The sequence below is a fragment of the Rhinolophus sinicus genome, linkage group LG14 (assembly GCF_036562045.2).
Source record: "Rhinolophus sinicus isolate RSC01 linkage group LG14, ASM3656204v1, whole genome shotgun sequence".
NCBI classification, from domain to species: Eukaryota; Metazoa; Chordata; class Mammalia; order Chiroptera; family Rhinolophidae; genus Rhinolophus; species Rhinolophus sinicus.
In genome coordinates, this window is record NC_133763.1 from 55,326,521 (window position 1) to 55,345,466 (window position 18,946).

The 18,946-nt window shown below is 40.6% G+C and overlaps 2 protein-coding genes and 1 non-coding gene across 10 annotated transcripts in view; 1 reads left to right on the forward strand and 2 right to left on the reverse strand.

The window, feature by feature from the left end:
• The window catches only part of ZNF391 (zinc finger protein 391), a 35,398-nt gene that overhangs the window by 5,325 nt on the left and 11,127 nt on the right, over positions 1-18,946 (forward strand). For 4 of the 8 annotated variants that reach the window (XR_012491860.1, XR_012491861.1, XR_012491859.1 and 1 more), the window contains exon 2: positions 14,363-14,437. Coding sequence is in view for 4 of the 8 variants with exons in the window: in XM_074319177.1 (XP_074175278.1) it covers positions 482-1,522 (1,041 nt within the window). In the remaining 4 variants the exon portion in view is untranslated. Of the gene's footprint in view, positions 1-368; positions 4,080-14,362; positions 14,438-18,946 lie in introns of those variants that run through there. The other 4 variants (XM_074319177.1, XM_019714163.2, XM_019714162.2 and 1 more) reach the window with 1 other exon arrangement.
• The window catches only part of ZNF184 (zinc finger protein 184), a 12,930-nt gene continuing 227 nt past the window's right edge, over positions 6,244-18,946 (reverse strand). Inside the window, exons 2-5 of the mRNA XM_019714088.2 lie at positions 14,621-14,688; positions 12,648-12,774; positions 12,204-12,299; positions 6,244-8,673 (exon numbers count right to left, since the gene is read on the reverse strand). Of these exons, the coding sequence (XP_019569647.1) occupies positions 6,716-8,673; positions 12,204-12,299; positions 12,648-12,774; positions 14,621-14,688 (2,249 nt within the window). The 3' untranslated portion in view covers positions 6,244-6,715. The remainder of the gene's footprint in view (positions 8,674-12,203; positions 12,300-12,647; positions 12,775-14,620; positions 14,689-18,946) is intronic.
• Positions 11,236-11,361, reverse strand: LOC141568719 (small nucleolar RNA SNORD22). Its single transcript, XR_012491939.1, has one exon. It is a non-coding gene; the product is annotated as a small nucleolar RNA SNORD22 (small nucleolar RNA).

The window sequence follows — 18,946 nt, forward strand, 5'->3', positions numbered from 1 at the left end:
ATTTGAGTCTCTGCTCTTTGAATCCCTTCCTTTCTCTCACTGATTGTAACTAGCATCTCATTTTACTTTTGCAATCCCCACTCAACACGTCAGCTGGTATACCTGCTCATTTGCATTTTCCTGGCTCAGCATATTCCCCGCTCACCTTGCCATATTTCTGGATGTCTCTGCTCACGTGTCCTGTAAAAACTCTGCCTGGTATCTCTTCTGGCCTTACTCACTTCTCTTCCACTGTCCCTTTTTTATTTTCTCCCCATATATGTTGCTAACGTGCATGAATTGCAAATCAGTTGTCTTTTTCTGCTGGTTTATATTCCTTGCTCTCCACCCTACATACAGGTGACAGCTGCACTTTAAATGTCTTTCAGATAGGGAGCTCTGAGCTGAACCAAAACCTCAAAACCAAGCAGGCTGTTTGTGAAGAACTGCAGTGATCAGGGCAGCAGTGGAAAGCCTCAGCGGGAATAGTGCCCAAGGTCCTATGAATGAAGACACCTGTAAAAGTGAGGGCCAGCTATCAAAGCAGACAAAATGTCCTAGACAGAAGAAATCTTGTTTTGAGAAAACAGCGATCAGAAACATGTCAATAACTCTGAAGGAGATTTTCACTGGGGAGGGAGGCCCAGAATCCAGTGAACTTACTCTTAGCTCAAAACTTAACACACAGCAGAAAATTCCAAAGGGGGCTAGATCTCCCACATCTAGGGAAAACTCCAAAGATAATTCAGATTTAATGAAACACCAAAAACTCTTCCCACTAAAGAAACCTTGTAAATGCAAAGAATGTGGGAAAGCCTTTAGTTACCAATCTGACCTTTTTGTCCACAGTAGAATTCATGGTGGAGAAAAGCCTTTTGCATGCAATGAATGTGGGAAAACTTTTAGCCGAAGTACACATCTGATTGAACATCAAAGAACACACACCGGAGAGAAACCGTATGAATGCAGTGAGTGTGGGAAAGCTTTCAGCCGGAGTACCCACCTTGGTCTCCACCAGAGGATCCACACCGGAGAAAAACCATACGAATGTAGTGAATGTGGAAAAGCCTTCAGCCGAAGCACGAACCTTAGTCAACATCAGCGAACTCATACTCAAGAAAAACCTTACAAATGTACTGAATGTGGGAAAGCCTTCAGCGACCGTTCAACCATAATTCAGCATCAACGAATACACACGGGAGAGAACCCCTATCAGTGCAGTGCATGTGGAAAAACTTTCAGCTGGGTCTCATCCCTCAGTGAACATCAGAGAACACACACGGGGGAGAACCCCTATGAGTGCAGGGACTGTGGGAAAGTGTTCACCCGGGGCTCATCCCTCACTGAACATCAGAGACTCCACACTGGAGAAAAGCCGCACGAGTGCAGAGAGTGTGGGAAGGGCTTTGGCCGGAGCTCCTCCCTTGCTATTCACCGGAGAACTCACACTGGAGAGAAGCCTTACAAGTGTAATGACTGTGGGAAAGCCTTCAGCCAGAGCTCCACGCTCATCAGACATCAGCAGCTTCACACAAAGGAGTAATATCTGGGTTTTCATCGATATTAGCACAAGAGCACATCGCATCACCTCCTGCAGCTGAAAAGAAAATAGATACGTTTCTGAATTTTCCTTCCCTGCTAGCTAGCTATAAGCCAGTTTCAAACAAGCATGCCTTCCTTTTTCTGAATTAAATGCTCAAATGGGTGACCCATACACAGTGGACTTCAAAAACCTAACATCGGTCTATTCTGGAGGGCTCCAACCTTAGAGTCTACTGCTACTTGACACCTTGTATTTCCATTTGTGGGGCTTGGGTCCCAAAACAGCCACCGAACGCTCTGCTTCCCAACCACATCAGCCCCTTGACTTAGGGAGGAAATCCTCATGCTTGCTGGTTCCAGTAACAGACAAGAAGGAGCTGGATTTAGAACAAGACAAAGCTTCCCACTAGCCTGGGAATAATAGTGTTGAGGCAAATTCAGCCTCTAGACTTACAAGGACAGACTTTTCTCTTCCTCCTTTCTTCTCTTTCTTGCTGTAGCCTATTTTCCTCAAAGTATAACCCCTAGTTCTAATGTGCCTAATTAATCCTCATGTTGTATTATCTCATCCTTATCAAGAATGTCCTAAAACTCTTACAAACATTCAGTTCCTCCATTATCTTGGGGTAAAAATGATGTCGTATTTTTAAAACTTTTCTCTTGTTTACAGACTTCATGACACTTGTACCCTCTGGTTCTGAGTCTCACCAGTCTTGTAAAACTGATCTTTCCAGGAGAAACTCAGTTCCTATGTATCAGTCCTTTTCCTACTTGACAGTTGCAGAATTGGGCCTTTTGGCCACTCTTATGCCTTAACAGTTGAGTTTCTGGGATCCATAATTCTGTACTGACCCACACTTTTCCTACCTCCCAGCATGTCTCTGATTGACGGTGATGAGCTCTGTGACTTTGGGCAATGTTGGCCAGGATAATCTCATGTCATTGGGTTACAATGCTTGGTTATTCAGTGGGACCATCAGCTTCTTGAAGACAGAAGCCTTGCTGTAGGCCCCTGAAAAATGTCACAAAGTGCTCGTGGTCATGAAACGCCCTGTGATTGTCGCTTACTGGCTCCTCTTTATTCCAGGTAATCAGTCTGCTGGACTTTATTTGAAACAGCTCAATAGTTGGTATCTTTCTTTCCATTCCTACTTCTGCTGGCAAGTCCTCGTAGTTTGGACGTAGAGTACTAGAGTAAACACATTGCTGGTGCCCTCGTCTACCTGTCTTTAGCTGCTTAACTCAACTACCACTTTGTTCAGAAACTGTCCCCAGGAGAAACTCAAGCTTTCACTTCAAGGCCTTCCACAGTTGGATGGATCTGGTTTCTTACTTTCCATTGCTCCTTAGTACCTGTAGGCAGGCCAGTCTTTTGTCTCGACTGCACCCTCTCACACTGGCTTCTTTTTGGACATGTCCTACTTGATAAAAGGCCCTCCCTCCTCTGTGACATACTCTGTCCCCCAGTTTCTTAGAAGTCCTTGGTAGTGAAAGTTTTCATTATTTTCGCACTTTCTTATTCTGTTCTCTGTTTCTTTCATGTGCTTTTTTCCATAAGCTTTTGGAAGTTAGAGATTGTCTTAAGTCTTGTAGAAGCCTCAGTACATAGAACAATGCAGTCCTGGGCTCTAGTTTTAATCTAAACCAGGAGGGTTTAAGAGTGAAGTTACTTTAGTCTTTTGAGTGGTGAGATAATCTCATAAATATTTTGGTCCTTTTGGTCCTACCTTGAATTATGTATGGCAACACTTGGGACTAACTCCTTTAGAGCTCCTGGGATAGAGCTCCTGGCCTCTTGGCTTTCCACTTCATGAAACTGTTGTGAGTTTATTCATGTAAAGTTTTGAAAACAATGCCTGATGTATAAGTGCTCAATAAATGCTAATTATTATGATTCTATGCTTCACATCTGTAGCTTTTCATTTCATTTCCTCTCTTGCAGGCTCTGTAAATCCATTAGCAGAAATGAAAAACTAGGATCACAATCAAATAAGTTAAAAGATATTTTAACCACTGTAATAGCCATCTATTTTATTGTAACTCTATCGTGTGTCACAAATGACTGCTTACAAGAAATGATAAAATAGAAAAGCGAAAACATACATATCAGCATTAGAGAAAGGAGAAGGCCTAGATAGTCAAAAGCTGGACAAATTAGGGCATGCCGTCGGTTGTTCATTTGGAGATGCAAACAGGATTCTGGAAACGGAGTGAGATGGTCATTGTGTACACTGTATTTGGAGGGGAAAATGTCCATTCCTTAAAGACAGTAATGCTTTCCTAATAGTAAGTTGGGATTTCTGGTGGGGAAGGTGGGTCAGCTATAAGGAAAAAGGGTCTTCCAATACGGCCCACGTCACTGTGACAGCCCACACTTACGAACATCTAAGTGCTGCCCTCTTCACTCAGGGCCACTTGCAGGCACTCAGCATGGGCCTTGCAGGTGGAGAGGGAGGAGGGCAATGACTGTGTGCACCATTTCCCCCATGCGGCTGCCCCCAAACACCACTCTTCCCACTGTTGGGGTGGGGGAGAAGGATCAGGCACCCAGGCGAAATGGGCCAAAGGGCCAGGAGCACGTGAGCCCCAGGCCAAACTTCCTGGGCCCGCTGTTGTTTCTTCTCTTTTTAAAACATTTGTTTGCTAAGTTTTTAGCTATGGATTCTGGTTCTCGATTTACCTCCGGAGAAGGGATGTGAATGCAAATGGGCTGGCGCAAAGTGAGCAAAGGTGTCACTAGTGTGTGCAGCAGGAGAGCTGTGCCAGTTGCTTCAGATCTGCTGGTTTCTTCTGCAATGAAGTTTTAGTGGTACAAAACCGTGACTATGCTCTGTTTTAACATTGTATTAATGCTTTTTGATACACAATTTGGAGATCTGACTAAATTCAATTTAATACTTGGTTTTAATGAAGAGTGTGCACTCTTGGCAACACTGGCTCAGTATTCCTCAATTTTCATGCCAAGGTTTGTGTTGAAATTCTGTAGTGATTTTGTCTTTCCTAGTATGATTTAAGTTGTTCTTGTGAACTAATCAGAAAGTGTTGGCTTAATATTTTTAACAACTAGGGGCCAGCCCGGTGGCTCAGGCAGTTGGAGCGCTCCTAATGCCAAAAGGCCACCAGTTCGATTTCCACATGAGCCAGTGAGCTGCGCCCTCTACAGCTAAGATTGTGAACAACAGCTCTCCCTGGAGCTGGGATGCTGTGAGCAGAAGAAAAAGGGTAAAAATATTTTTAACGATTAAAGACAGAAAAAGGACTGCAGATGGTCAGGAGTCCTGGGTGTCTGAAATCGTGTTGCTGAGGAAGCCCTCTGGCCCAATTCCTAGCTGTTGGCTTTTTATGTAGTTTTGGGAGCTGGAGGCAGCAGCTGGTGATAATTTAACTTTTACCTTCTATCAAAGCTGTAGCTATCCTCCCACCTTTTGCCTTTTCACTCCTAACACATGGCTTTTAAAATCTGTGAGAAAAAAAATCTGGCTGTGAAAGGAAAGGGAAGAGATTGAAAGGAGGGGCAGTGAGAAGATCAAATTTAAGGAAAGGGTTGGGGGGGGCAACCAAGACCCCCAGTCCATACCTTCTGGGGATGTGTAAGAACTTAAATATCAGAATTTGTCGCCTCACATTTGGATTTTTGGTGACCTAAACTATGGCTGTTCACAAGGCATGACCTTGCTTTCTCTGTAGATTGATAAGCAACACTCTGTACTAAAACTGTGTTCTGCAGACTGAACTGAGAGCAGGACATCGATAAACGCTTACTCATATGTTACTCTTTGTTCTTATCTCATGACCCCACTTGCTGACCAGAGCCAGCTGAACTGAGGGTCCAGTTGCTCCCTGCAATCAAATAATAAATTATATAAATTTATGACTTTGTTTCCCTAGCAGCCCATCCGTTGCAATTTGCATTTTAAAAACCCTGTGCCATTCTCAGAGCCTGTTTCCAGTTTGTGCAGAAGGCTATGTTCTCTGCAAATCATATCAGAATAAACTTTTAATTTCTTTCTGGGACTTTTGTTTACACTTTTATAACTGTTTTTTAAATTTTATCTCTAAGATCATAAAACAAGTCAAATCTATTTTAAACTTGTTCTCTAGGAAATAAGTTGATAAAAACAATGTTCACTTATTAAAAATTATGACAAATTTAAAACATACAAAAAATTAGAGAACAGTATAATGAACTCCCATATGCGCATTGCCAGGACTCAATAATTAAAATTTTGCCACATTTTCTTTATTAGTCCCCTTTTTCTTCATTGTATTCTTTTGCTGAGCTATTTTAAATGAAACTGAGACATCACGTAATTTCATCTCTAGATGTTTCATTATGCATTTCTAAACTCCATGGACAATTTTTCTTACATATGCTACTATCATCGCTAACAAAATTAACAGTTAAGCCTTTGGTTACCCCTTATTTTATACATGAAACACGATGTGGAGTTAAAAAATATATGCTGATGCCTGAGTCCCACCCCTTACGCCAATTAAATTACAGTCTCTGGGGGTGGGGCTTGGCAGTAGACTTTAGAAAGTGCCCAAAGTAATTCCACTATGCCAATGGGGTTAAATAACACTTGTTTAAGCTGTAGAAGAGAATCTCTGCAGTTGTAATCAACTACAATGTTAAAACGTACTGGAAGAGAAAGTCATAGAACTGTAAGTATGATACTTGTAATGAGTTAAGCCATTATGTTACTGAACTCAACGTGAGAGTATTTTATAATTCCTTTTATTAGGAACCAGTTACTTAAACAACTTAAATGCATTAGAACAGGAGCATAAAGGATCTCCAGTTTAGTTACTGAAGCACAAATGCTTTCTATTAGCAAAACATGCATAAATATACACTCTAGAAGCAACACAGCAAAATCTGATGTGTAGTAACCCTAGTCAATAATATACTGTGAATAAACAAAACAGCATAAAACTCCAAATGCCCTTTGAAATCATCTACTCCAAATCCACATCAGAGGAAAGTGAGGCTTGAAGCAGTTGAATTTCCCAATGTGACAAAGTTGCTTAACAACAAAACTGGTTACTTCAGGCCAGCACACTTTCTACTCCATAGCTGACAACACAGTTAAAATGGTTTAAATAGGCCTCGATCTGCTGGGATCCTTCAGTGCCTAACAGAGGGCAGACTCAAGGAACTGCATTCCCAATGCTTATGATGCTCCTAGAACAGTCAGATGCCAGGGTGCAGCCTCTCGTGTTTGCTGAGAGCAGAACGGTATCTGAAGGCTTTCCCACAATCGTCACATCCGAAGGGCTTCTCTCCCGAGTGCACTCTCTGGTGCTGAATGAGGTACGTGCTCTGGCTGAAAGCCTTCCTGCATTCATTACAGTTGTACGGCTTCTCCCCAGTGTGAGTGTTCTGGTGTTCCGTCAGGTGAGTGCTCCGGCTGAAGGCTTTGTCACATTCATTGCACTTATACGGCTTCTCTCCAGTGTGAATTCTCTGATGCTGAGTCAGATGGGAGCTCTGGCTAAAAGCCTTTTCACATTTATTACACTGGTAAGGTTTTTCCTCTGTGTGAGTTTTTTGATGTTGAGCAAGAGATGAACAATGTCGAAAGGTTTTGCCACACTCGGCACACTCGTAAGGCTTTGCTCCCGTGTGAATTCTCTTATGCTGCGTAAGGTGTATGTTCTGATTGAAGGCTCTTCCACACTCACTACACTTGTAGGGTCTTTCTCCAGTATGTATTTTCCTGTGCTGAATAAGGGATGAGCCATAACTGAAGGTTTTCCCACATTCATGACATTGATACGGTTTCTCGCCGGTATGAATTCTTTCGTGTTTCGCAAGTGATGAACTCCGAATAAAGGCTTTCCCACATTCCTTACATTCATAAGCTTTCTCTTGGGTGTGAGTCTTCTGATGTTGATTAAGGTTTGAGAGGTAACTGAAAGCCTTCCCACATTCACTGCATTCAAAGGGCTTTTCTCTGGTGTGAATTCTCCGATGCTGAGTCAGGGATGAGCAGTAACTGAAGGCCTTCCCACATTCATTGCATTTGTATGGTTTTTCTCCAGTATGAATTTTCAGATGTTGAGCAAGGGATGACCAATAACTAAAGGATTTTCCACATTCAGCACAATCGTAAGGTTTCTCCCCAGTGTGCGTTTTCTGATGCTGAGTGAGGTTTGAGTGCTGACTGAAAGCTTTCCCACATTCACTGCATTCATACGGTTTTTCACCAGTATGAATCATATGATGGCGGATGAATGTGGAAGGCCCATTGAAGGCCTTCCCACATTCATTGCATTTATAGGTTTTCTCTCCAGTATGAATTTTTTGATGTTGAGTAAGGTGAGTGCTCCTGGTGAATGTTTTATCACATTCATCACATTTAAAAGGTTTTTCTCCTGTATGAATTTTCTGATGTTCCATAAAGTGGCCTCTCTGGCTAAAGGCTTTTCCACATTCGTTACAAGTATATGGTTTCTCACCAGTATGAATTCTCTGATGCTGAACAAGATGGGTCCTCTGACTAAAGGCTTTCCCACACTCGTCACACTTATACGGTTTTTCTCCAGTGTGAATTCTCTGATGTTGAGTAAGAGATGGACCCTCAATGAACCCTTTTCCACACTGATCACATTTATATGGTTTATCTCCAGTGTGAATTCTTTGATGGTTAATAAGGTTTTCGCTCCGGCTGAAGGCTTTCTCACACTCATTACATTTGTAGGGTTTTTCTCCAGTATGTGTTCTCTGATGGCGAATAAGCGCTGAGCAATAACTAAAAGCTTTCCCACATTCGTTGCACTTACAAGATTTCTCTTTTTTAACTGCGTTTAAATTCTGTTTGATACCTGTTTTAGCAGAGGTCTCTTCTGGAGATATTTCTTGTGGTACAAGGTCTGAATTAATATTGACGCTTTTTTCAAAGTCATAATTTACATGGTCTCCCTCCAAAGTGGGCACCGTCTTTGCAGTTATTTTTATTTCTCCAGTCAGTGTCTGTTCGTTTGCTGGCTGCCTTTCTAGACTGCCTTTCGACACCCATGTTTCTGGGAAGTCAGAACTCCGACGATCGGGGCTTTTGTGTTTCTCCACTACTGCCTCTGGGGCTGGCTCTTCTTCAGAAATGTCCAGCTCTGGGACTGATACTCTATTTTCTGGGCTCGTCTCCCAGTCTGAAAGAAAAAGAAAATGGCAGTGTTCTCTGAATAGAGTAGGGAAAAAAAACTGCTGTTATCGGAATGACCTAATGAAACTACATATAAAGCACTCAGGAGATTCTGAGAATGTTAAAAGATAGCCCTATTATCTGCGGAGAAATTTGGAAGTACCTAAGGAGAACGATAAATAAATAACAGATAAAAATATCAAGAGAGCATGTCATTCAATTTCATAGATAATCTCTAAGAACCAGTCAGGGAACTCCATTTAAGGTGATAGTTAATTTAAAAAGGTGACACAGGGATGGCTAAGAGGGGACATGGATGGACTGAATCTAGAGGAGACAATCTAAACTGAGATTCCTCGCCAATGAAAAAAACAAAAATCCAAGAACTGTGAATTGAAGACAGAACAAACAGAAAAGACCTGGCCAAGGATGCACAGTTTTTATCCTGGAACATTAAAGGAATAGTCATATCAGTGCTAAAAATGGGAATGTTATAAACAGTAAAGGAAATAATTTAAGGGGAGGAAGACAACAAGTTCTAGGCACTCTGAGAATTGGGAAGAGAAATGGAGACTACAGTGGAGTTTGTGGGGATGGAAGATGCCAACAGTAGCAGAATAACCAAGATATTCAAATACAGCATAGGAAATATCAGCTCAAAAAAGGAAGGAAAAGAATAGCTGAAGCCATACGAAGATATGTGAGAAAAGAAGAGATGGACGTGAAGGGTAATGGGATGAATAAAATATACTGATGAAAAAAAGCAGTTTATCAGCAAACGAACAAAAGAATAGCATAAACAAAAAGAAAAGTAGGAAATCAGAAGCAGTGTTACCTTACTCTACTTTCTACTCTGGGGTAGTCCTTCTTGTCCCAAGACAAGAAAGATGACAACCGAACGAAGCAGGGTAGTCAATGCTGGGAGGTTCAGTAAAGAAAATAGGCTGCGTTAGAACAGCATTTCTTTGTTGCACTGATGACAGGAGGGTACAGCAGACCTCAAAGAACCCTATGTCCTGTGCTGCCAGCCCAGTCACTATCACCATCACCATCACCACAAGCATGAGCAGTGAGGCACAGACCCAGAGCTGCCACCATCCTGCCCCACCTGGCACCATGGGGAACGGTGAAGCCTACGTAAGCACAGGCAGCCTCATGACATTGGTACTTCTCCAGCAGGGAGAAGGTGATGGAAGCAATACAGGTTTTAGGGAACAGCCAATTGTTCAATATAAGAAGTGGATATGTTTTCATTAACAGGAGCGGTACTAAGAAAGATATATTTGTATAGCAGACAGCCACAAAGATTACTTTCTAGAAGCACTTCACAGTGAAGGACTGGAGACCAGGGCGTCTGGTGCTGTTAAAGGAGAAAAGGCTGTGGAAGCAGCTGATTTCCAGCCCTAGCTGGGATTCCAGTTAGACAATAAACGTGCAACAGACTGTGACCTATGTCATCCACACTGTCGTGTCTTCCATGCAATAAGTACAAAGTTATCAGAATATCAGGGGTGGGCAAAAAAATGAAGGATTGGAGAAAGTTCCAGAAGGCCAGACTGAACAGCACCAGAGGGAACTGCAATTCCCACTTTACTACATGCAGAGTCTATGGACATTGACCAGTCTTCCAACACCCCTCTGCATGGAGAGATAACTGAGCGTGCTGCCAACCAGGCTACAAAACAACATGGGCCAGTAGGACAGCATACGGTCACGATTCTCCATGGCCAGGCCACAGGAGAGCCTAGAGAAGACGGCAAGAAAGAGGAGAGGCAAATGACGTAGACAGGGCCCAGGGCCTCTGGCCACCTCAGTGGAGGTACCGTCACAACTTCAATTACCTATACAGAGGTTTACGAAACTGTAAGTCACGTTTACAGAGATGAAAGCAGCCAAGTCACGAGCTAAGAGTAAGTGTGCTCCAAATGCTGATGAGGGAAGGACCGAGGGCAGAACCGAGCCAAGAGTGTCATCATCAGGTCACATTCCAGCAACAAAACGTAAACAAGAACGGAGCCGAATACTTCAAGTGACTGTCTTCTGCCCACTGACTGGGTCACTGGAATCGTATATTATCTATGCAATGTGTGTGTTTTATTAGTTTTACCTAAATAAGTCTCTTTTTGGTATTGACTAAAGTGTTTTTTAAAAAAAAACTAGGATTTTTGAATACGTATTTAAATACTTTAAAATTGTTTTCTACCTGCTCAAATTGGGATTTTTTAAAACTTCATTTTTAATTTGTAATAAAACTTGACAACTTGTTTTTTCCAAGGATTAAGAAACTGTAACATAAATAAAGCTCTTATTAAAAAATATTAATTTTCTGAATTATGTTCCATGAAACCGTATTTTTTTTCCTTAAAGAAAAAACTTTAGACAGACTGAAATGACTGTATGTTAATTTGAATAGATAGATTGTACAAGAAAGGACTTGAAAATTCCCTTTTTGGTGTCAACAAAGAGATTCCATTTTACATGCTTTGTTTTTTCTTTATACCTAGAAAAAATATATGATGTTTGATCAAGTGATTTAATCCTTCTTTTCCCATGTTTAGAAATCCTTATGATCCCTCAGACAGTTCTTTCTGGAACAAACTTCCCTCTTCTCCCCCAGCCAGTCCCAGTGGATTCACCTTGACAGGCTCATGAAACCGTATTCAAAGAGAAAGAATTTAAAGGTGCAGTAGTGAAAAAAAAAAAATGGACTCATGGTTGGGGGAGAAATATTACATTCTGTGTGGCCCTAATGGAAATTCATAATGCCCTACTACATGTTAAAAAAACAGAAAAACAAAAAAAAACCCTCTGAGTGGTCCTCCACTAAGAAACTTGCTAAAATTTTAGCTAATCCAGCACTTCCCAAATATGAACACGGCACACTTTTTTTCTCCCCACAGAAAAACACCCCACTCCCACCTCAGTCATTCTGGAGTTTTATCCCTTTCCCAGAGTGACTACATTTGCATATTTTTCCAGGGCCTGCTCTTTGAAGAGGTGTCTCTGTGCAGTTTGGGAATCAATGGTTTACAAGAAAGTAATTTATAATTTCTAGTCTGACCAAATGACAGGATCCAAAGCTACACACTGAGCTTAGGAAAGGCACAGAGCTAATGGAGAGCTTGGTCAGGAAAGCGAGGAGGCAGACTGGATGGCAGCCAACTGGATGAACAGAGCTGAGTAAAAGTACCTGGATTTCACATTCTCTGTTTCTGTTTGAAGGTACTAGTGACAAAGCCTGTAAGGGCTGAAAAGTGAGATGCTAATTATAAGTTCAGGATCCCAAAGGAGGTGGGAAAAGATGGAATCCAGAGTCCAGATCAGGATGCCACCTTTACAAACAGCAGAAGGATACCTTCTCTGTAAGGTTCGACAGAATAAGCATCGAGGCAGCTAATGTTCTGACAAAGCACAGGGGGTCCAGATGGCCGCCCAGTTCTTCACAGGAAGCAGGAACATCTACATATCAGACAGAAAACCCTCCTATCAGCTGGTGGTTAGAGTTAATGACACTCATCAGTGGGGATCATCACTTACCTGCAAAGCCACCCACTGGAATGCCTGGCTCCACAGTCCACGGCTCTGTCCCTTGCTCTAGGTGGGAGATCACATCCGGTTTGGAAACCTGGAGTCCTGCTCATGGGAGAGGGAAAAAAAGGTAACCGTCTGGAGTAAGGGAGAAGCGCCATATCAGAATTCAGTGTCACCACTGTCTAGAGAACAGGATGTGTAGGACCAACTCGACGGGAACAAATAGCATAGCGGCTTCCATGCCATATCTCCCAGACAGTGTATAATTTGCGAACTGATTTGGGTTCAGAAAAATTATTTGTCCGCCTACTTACTAGGCAAGAAACCTCAAAGCCTTTCAAAATTCAGGAATCTTTGGTTTCTTCCTTAACTTTGAGGCAAAACTCGCCTAAAGAGAGAACGCTCCTCCTCCTCTGTACCCTAGGTATTAACTCAGAGAAGTCACCTCACCTATAGAGACCAGATGTGTATAATTTTCCAATGTCACATCCCTGAATAAATCTCTCTGTACAGGATCCAGCTGTCTCCATTCTTCCTGGGTAAAGTCCACTATCACATCCTTGAAGGTCACTGACTCCTAAAAAACCAAACACATTTCTGCTTAGCCATAAAGCTTTACCTAGGAAAGGGGTGAAGTGAGCAATACTGACAGAAAGTGCTGAGTAAAGTACAAGGAAAGTAGACAAATTTGCATAATAATAGTCCCAAATTTTAATATCCCTGTCACAGTAATTGATAAAACAAGTAGAAAGAAAATCAGTAAATATATACAGCACTTGAACAACACTATCTACAAACTTGGCCAGACGGACATCTGTGGTGTACAGAACAATGTCACCCCACATCCTAATCCCTGACACCCGTGCAACCGTTACCTAACATGGTAGGAGACTGTACAGATGTGACCAGGTGAAGGACTGAGATGGGGAATTTATCCTGGGTTCTGTGGGTGGGCTCAATGTACTCAGAGTCTTTGTAACAGGGAGGCAAGAAAGTTGGAACAGAGTCAGAGCAGATGTGACGAGAGAAGACAAGTCAGAGTCAGACAGAGAGGGAGGTGTGAAGATGCCACACTGATGACTTTGAAGATGGAGGACGTGGACACAAACCCCAGAACTCAGGCAGCCTCTTGAAGCTGGAAAAGGCAAGGGAACAGACTGGGCCCTAGAGCCTTCAGAAGAAGACAGCCCTGCCAACCTGTTTTGACCTCTAAAATGCTAAGATAACAAATTTGTTGATCGAAGCCACTGAGCTTGTGGAAATTAATTACAGCAGCAATAGAAATCTAACACGTTCACAGAGCATTCCACTTGACAACAGCAAAATATACAATCATTTCAGGTGTTCACTGATCATTTATCAAGATAGACCATATTTTGTGCAAAAGAATAAGTCTTAATAAATTCAAAAGGACTCAAGTCATACAAAGCATGTTCTCTCGCTGTGGATATGTTCATTATCTTGATTGTGGTGATGATTTCGTGCGTGTATATACATGTCAAAACTTACCAAGCTATACACTTTAAATGCGTATAGTTTATTGTGGCAATGTCCCTCAACAAAAAATAGTGATACCAGAAGGATTTGAGCTGAAAGTGGGAAGAACTGCGACCACATGATTAAGTTGTGGGACAGGAAGGAAGTAGGGGGGAAAGTCCAAGAAGAAGGGGCCTGATTAAAGGAGGGCTTGGGTTGATTGGAATGACTGTTACATTTTTGTGTACGTTTTCAATCAGTTATTGGTTTTTCATAAAGCAGTATCATATCAATTTCCTTTTCAAAAACCATTAATGGTTCACCAATGGCCTACAGCATAAAGCCTTCAACTTCTCATCTAGATATTCAAGACCTTTCATGTTCCGATCTTATTCAACCATTTGTTTACCATTTTCCAAAATAAACCATCTCCAAATTGTTCTGAATCCTATGTGACACCTGCTAATTCTTACTTGAGAACCTTTGCTCATAATCTTTTCCATATTTGGAATCCACCCCAGCCCTCCCACCTCACTTGTTCAAATATCTAAATGTCACCCATCCTTTCAGATGTAGTGCAAATTCCACATCCTCCATGAATGTGGACCTCCAGACCACATGGTTTTCATTCTTTATTTTCCAGGGCACTCATTTCACCTTTTAAAATATTTTCCTGTTCTGTTTTTTAGCAATAATTTGGTCTATTCAAGAAAAGGATCAAGTTTTGTACTCTCATCACTGGAGCATGGCAAGATAAGCAAGAGGTAAGTGGTGAGTGCTTGAATTAGGCTGGGGAGGCAGAATGAGGAAGGAAGGTCGCCAGGCAGATGGGAGCCCAGAGTGAACTGCCAACATTGGTTTTTGGATAAACATACCCCAACCACAGCAAAAGAGTATAGAATCCTACTCTAAGGACTGACATGGCATTTCAGAAAATCCCAACTTACCTGAAAACTGGCTGATGGGAGTACAGTATGTCCCCCTTGGGGAAGCACAGATGCTGGAGAGGACTGGTCTAGGGTGGAAAGGAAAAACCACAATGAGTCCTGTCCAACTTAGCTGCTCCCAGCAATCCATAAAATCCATCTATTTTTCCATTTGAAAGTAACAGAAACTGTGCCATTTTAAACAATTCTCAGAATCCAAAAAAGATCAGCATAACTGTGACTAGGGCTCTGGTACTTTCAGGGTAGACTCACAAGGTAAAGCATTACTTTAGGATTCCCAGTTTTGTCTCTAGATACTGACAGTCATACGGATCATACAACTCAATCTGTGCTCTCACTAAGTGTGGCAAAATATTTCTGCTGCCTCCTCTGCTACACAGAAAATATGAATAATCAGACTACTTTCCAAAAGTCTTCACAGTCCCTTTGAAACTTTGCTATTAACGCAAATTAAATATCACAATAATGTATACTACTTATATTACTTAACAGAATGTCTAAAATTAAATAGACATGGTACTATAACTGCTGGCAAGAATATAGAGAAATATAATGGATTATAATTGGACAGTCACACATCACCAAATTTGATAACCTAGGAGAAATGGATAAATTCATAAACATACAACCTACTAGACTGAATCATGAAGAAACAAAATCTAAACAGACCAGTAGGAGTAAGGAGATTGAATCAGTAATCAAACACCTCCAACAAAGACAAGCTCAGGACCAAATGGTTTCACTGGTGAATTCTACAAAACATTGGAAGAAGAGCTACTACCTTTTCTTCTCAAGCTCTTCCAAAAAACCGAAGCGGGAACACTCCCAAACTCATTTTATGAAGCCAGTATTACCGTGCTGCCAAGCCAGATAAGAACACTACAAGGAAGAAAAAAACTACAGGCCAATATCTCTGATGAACATAGATGGAAAAAGTCTCAACAAAATGTAAGCAAGCTGAATTCAACAGAACATTAAATGAATCATACACCATCATCAAGTAGGATTTATCCCTGGGATGCAAGGATGGTTCAATATATCCAAACCAATAAACGTGATATGCCACATTAACAAAATAAAAGATAAAGTTCATATGATCATCTTGATAGATGCAGAAAAAGTATGTGACAAAGTCCAACATCCTTTCATTATAAAAATTCTCAACACTGGTATAGGAGGAATGTACCTCAACATAATAAACACCATATATGACAAGCCCACAGCTAATATACTCAATGATGAAAGGTTCAAAGCTTTTCCTTTAAGATCACAAGCGAGGAGGGTGCCCACTCTCACCATCTATTCAGCATAGCACTGCAAATCCCAGCCAGAGCAATTAGGCAAGAACAATAAATAAAAGGCATTCAAATCAAAAAGGAAGAAGTATAACAGAAGTATAGAATATACTAAAGACTCCGCCAGTAAAACAACAACAAAAACTGTTAGAACTAATCAACAAATTCAGTAAAGTTGCAAAATACAAAGTCAACGTATAAAAAGTAGGTGTTTCTATACAACAACAAAAAAAATCTGTAAAAGAACCCGTATTTTACACCAACATGAAAATTAACTTGAAATGAATTAAAGACTTAAACAAGGTTAAACTCCTAAAAGAAAATAGGGGAAAAGCTCCGTGACATTGGTCTTAGCAATGATTTTTTTCAATATGACGTCAAAAGCATAGCAACAAAAGCAAAAACCAACAAGTGGGAGTACATCAAACTGAAAAGCTTCAGCACAGCAAAAGAAACCATCAACAAAATGAAAAGGCAAGGTATGGAAGAAAATAGCTGCAAATTATACGTATATCTGATAAAGGGTTAATACCCAAAATATATAAGGAACACATACAGCTCAAGAACATAGAAACAAATAATCCAATTTTAAACCACACAGAGGATCCGAATAGAAATTTTCCAAAGAAGGCATACAGATGGACAACAGGTACATGAAAAGGTGTGCATCAAAAAGAGAGATAAGTGTTGGTGAGGCTGTGGAGAAAAGGGAACCCTTGTGCACTACTGGTGGGACTGTAAACTCGTGCAGCCGCATGGAACTATATATATGTATACAGCACATTTTCTTTATCAATTCATCCATTGATGGACACTTAGGTTGCTTCCATGTCTTGGCTATTGTAAATAATGCTGCAATGAACACAGGGCTGCATACATCTTTCTGAGATAGTGATTTCATTTCCTTTGGATATATACCCAGAAGCAGGACTGCTAGATCACATGGTAGTTCTATGTTTAATTTCTTGAGAAAACTATATATTGTTTTCCATAGTGGGTATACCAATTAACATTCCCACCAAGAGTATGTATATGTGTATATATACATATATGTACACACACATACATACACACATATAAAAATGGAACATTTCAGTCATAAAATAAAAGGAAATCCTGCCATTTGCGACACTGATGGACCTTGAAGGGAAATTACGTGAAGGGAAATAAGACAGGAAGACAAATATTGCAAGATCTCACTTATATGCGTAATCTAAAAACCTGAATGCATAGAAACAGAGTAGAATGATGATTTCCAGGGGCTGGAGTAGTGGGGAAAATGGGGAGATGGTGGTCAAAGGGTACGAACTCCCAGTTAGAAATTAGTTCTGGGGATCTAATGTACAGCATGATGACTTTAGTTAACAACACTATATTATATACTTAAAAGTTGCTATGAGAGTCAATCTTAAATGTTCTCACCACACAGACACACACACACAAAAACCAAATATGCGAGGTGACAGATGTGTTAACTAGCCTAATTGTGGTGATCATTTTGCAACACATACGTGTATCAAATCATCCTGTTGGACAACTTAAACTTACAAAATATTATGGGTCAAGTATATCTCAGTAGAGCTGGAAAAAGTTTGTTCTCAGCAGTGTTTTCTGTGTACAGATCTTAAACATTTTAGTTAGACATGTTCCTGTTTCATATTTTGAATGCTACTGCAAATGGAGTTATTTTTATTACAATTTCCAATTATTCACTAGTAATGAAAATGTTGATTATTTCATTAAAAAGTGTTTTGAGATCATTGTAGATACACAGGCAGTAATAAGAAATAAAACAGAGATTCTTTGCGCTCTTAAAAAATAATTGAGAACAAATATAAGGTATAGCGCAACCTACATAAATAATACGTGAAAACTTCTAATATATTAAAGAAATGCAAGAAAAAAGACTGTATAATAATAGGTTAAACCAAACCTGACTGCACAGCCATACTTAAAGATTGTAAAGACAATGAAATGCAGAGGGAAGTCTAAAGTGACATGTCACAGGGCTCTGCCCTTATCCTGGACCTGTTCAATGACATGTAGGAAGAAACAAAATATTCATGAAATACACTAGTCGAAATCAAGCTGGAAAGGACAGTTAAAACAGTAAATAACTAAATTAAGATTCTTAAGTGTTCTGACTAACGAACACTTGGCTGAAAAAAAAAGGAACAATCATAAATGTGAAGTCCTGACATTAAGGATGAAAAACAATTCTATTACACAAAGATGGCATGAATCTAGTTCACTGCAATTTATGTAAAAAAAAGGTGTAGGTATACAGCATAATATCGCTAGTTTTTTTTAAAGCAAATACAATCTGATGATAAAGAGCTGAAGTATAATCCAAATTGAAAGAAGCAGTACATCATACTTTCAGGTATTTTTCAGAGCACATCCACTGAGCTGTGTTTAGTTTTAGGCAATGCGTTGTAAGAAGCATGCAACAGAGTTTTCAGAGAAGAGGTCTACATATATCCTGTGAACACCCATCAAAGGAACTGAGGCTATTTTGCTTAGAAAACAATTTGTGAGTAGGAGTTCTAACAGCTGATTTCACATATTTGAAGGACAGCAGTGTGCGTGGGGCAGGGGGGAGAGCAATCTCTTGCTACTGGGGACTAAGAACTAAGATCAGAGCAAAAGTTAAAGGAAAAAGCACTTCTGCCTAATATAAGGAACAAAAAAGAGAAAGTCAACAAAGGAGCTACCTGCACCCCAAGTGAAGAGCTTAAGGCCACACTTGTTCAGGCATAGGCTTAACAGCCAGCCATCTCCAATCAACATTTAAAATCCTGATTCTTACATTGAAGAAATGATTACCAAGATTTTTTTCGGACTGCAAGATTATCATTCCAATATTTAATAAACAGAAGTCATCTGAGAATCACAGACTTTATAAATCATTGCTCCTTTTCATTCCCCAAACCCGAAGCCCAGGAGTTAACTCTTCCTCCAAGTCTCTCCCTATAATGTAATTCTGATTCTTTTTTTGATCCTTAAATACAAAATTTCCTCCTTCCATCTC